This window comes from Penaeus monodon, chromosome 28 (genome assembly GCF_015228065.2).
Source record: "Penaeus monodon isolate SGIC_2016 chromosome 28, NSTDA_Pmon_1, whole genome shotgun sequence".
Taxonomy (NCBI): Eukaryota; Metazoa; Arthropoda; class Malacostraca; order Decapoda; family Penaeidae; genus Penaeus; species Penaeus monodon.
This window is the reverse complement of record NC_051413.1, coordinates 25910752-25912314: the sequence shown is the minus strand read 5'-3', so window position 1 is coordinate 25912314 and position 1563 is coordinate 25910752. Positions and strand designations below refer to the sequence as shown.

Genomic DNA, 1563 nt, shown 5'->3' with positions numbered 1-1563 from the left:
CACACATGATTTTACATCTATGCGTTATACTATGGTCCATTGGCCATTTGTCTAAACAGATTATGTTCCTCTATTCTACTACTTATGTATATTATAGATATATATCTAGTTTTCCGCTGCTAATCATATCTACGTCTAATGTATGTACAACTACCAAAAATGTACACAGGTATTTACTAGACTTCCTTTTGGGCAAATTTAATTATTCCATCAAAACATGCATTTCCATGGAAGAGTTGTTTTAGACTTGCATTACATATTTCGTTTCTTTAAAAATCAATTACATATATAGTAGTAATATGCAAATAGCTTCACAGAAATCTAGGGAAATCAAACCCACATTTCTGAATCAACCAGTATGTTAGTATGTTATTCAAAATATCAGAACAATGCTCCCCCCCCAGAAAAGAAGTAAAAGCATTTACACATCACCAACAATACGAAGCTATAGGATGCACGCTTAAAACAAGAGACGTAAACACACTCACAGTGGAATAGGCTTCTTTAAGGATATGATTGGTACCATTGAAAACTACACAGGATGTTGCTGGAGGCTGGACGAAACCTATGGCAAGTGTGAATACAATCCATGCACTGACAGAGCACAGCAACATCAGCTTTCCTCTCTGGAACCTGCCGGTATTCAATCAGATCAAGCTAGAAGAAAAGCTGCCATTATACTTTGTCTTTCGACAGAGCATCATGATTCCATTTCATTACTTGGTGTTTACTAGATCACAATTGCGTGTGTGTCTGTATTTACCAAATAATTAAATGTCAGAATGTCTGGTTTGACAGGTATGGGAGCAAAACATAGGCGGGGAATTTATAATTTTTTGTCACATATGGCTGGCCACTCGCAGGAAGGTAACGTGAAAGATAAGTAAATATATATCTTTTCATTCATTATGGATGCAAAACAGAAATGGAATCCCAAAGTGTGAAAAATTAGTGAGTCATTTAATATGGATGCAAAAACCTGAGTAATAAAATGATGAATCGTTTTTATCGTAAAAGAGGAAAATGTATTGGAAAGAGTATGCATAGGGACAATAATAATAAAAATGGAATATCAGAAAAAAAAAGCTGAAGATAAAAAAAGAGTGTTTACTTAAGCTACAAAAATGTCCAGATATGAGTGGGTATGAGGAGAAACGGGACAGGAAGAACTGAAGCGATCAGATATATAAAGAAAATATTTCACAATAATTTCACTTTGTCCAGTAACGTTATGGGAACATTTTGTAATTTAATCTCCAATTAGAAATTCGATTGCAACAAAACAAGACTAGTTATTGGTTTCAACGTTCATTAAGCTGATTTTGTCTACAGAGGTAATCCAAGGTTTGATATTACTTTAGGTATAAATAGATTAAGCCTTTTTCTTAATCTGAACTCAGTTCATTTCCTGATTGCGTTTCGCTTTCTTCCTGTAGAAGAATGAAGACGATTTATAGCGATCGAATATCGCTGTCTTGCATTTTGATCACATAAACGTATTCTGTATGAAAGGGGAATGAGTTAGGATTCGGTGATAAAGGAAAGAATTTGAGTGTGATACTA

At 34.4% G+C, this 1563-nt stretch overlaps 1 protein-coding gene across 1 annotated transcript in view; it reads right to left on the bottom strand.

Moving 5' to 3' along the window:
* Window positions 1–1563, bottom strand: part of LOC119591437 (major facilitator superfamily domain-containing protein 6-like) — a 17185-nt gene that overhangs the window by 10145 nt on the left and 5477 nt on the right. Inside the window, 1 exon segment of the mRNA XM_037940178.1 lies at window positions 489–633. Within this exon segment, the coding sequence (XP_037796106.1) occupies window positions 489–633 (145 nt within the window).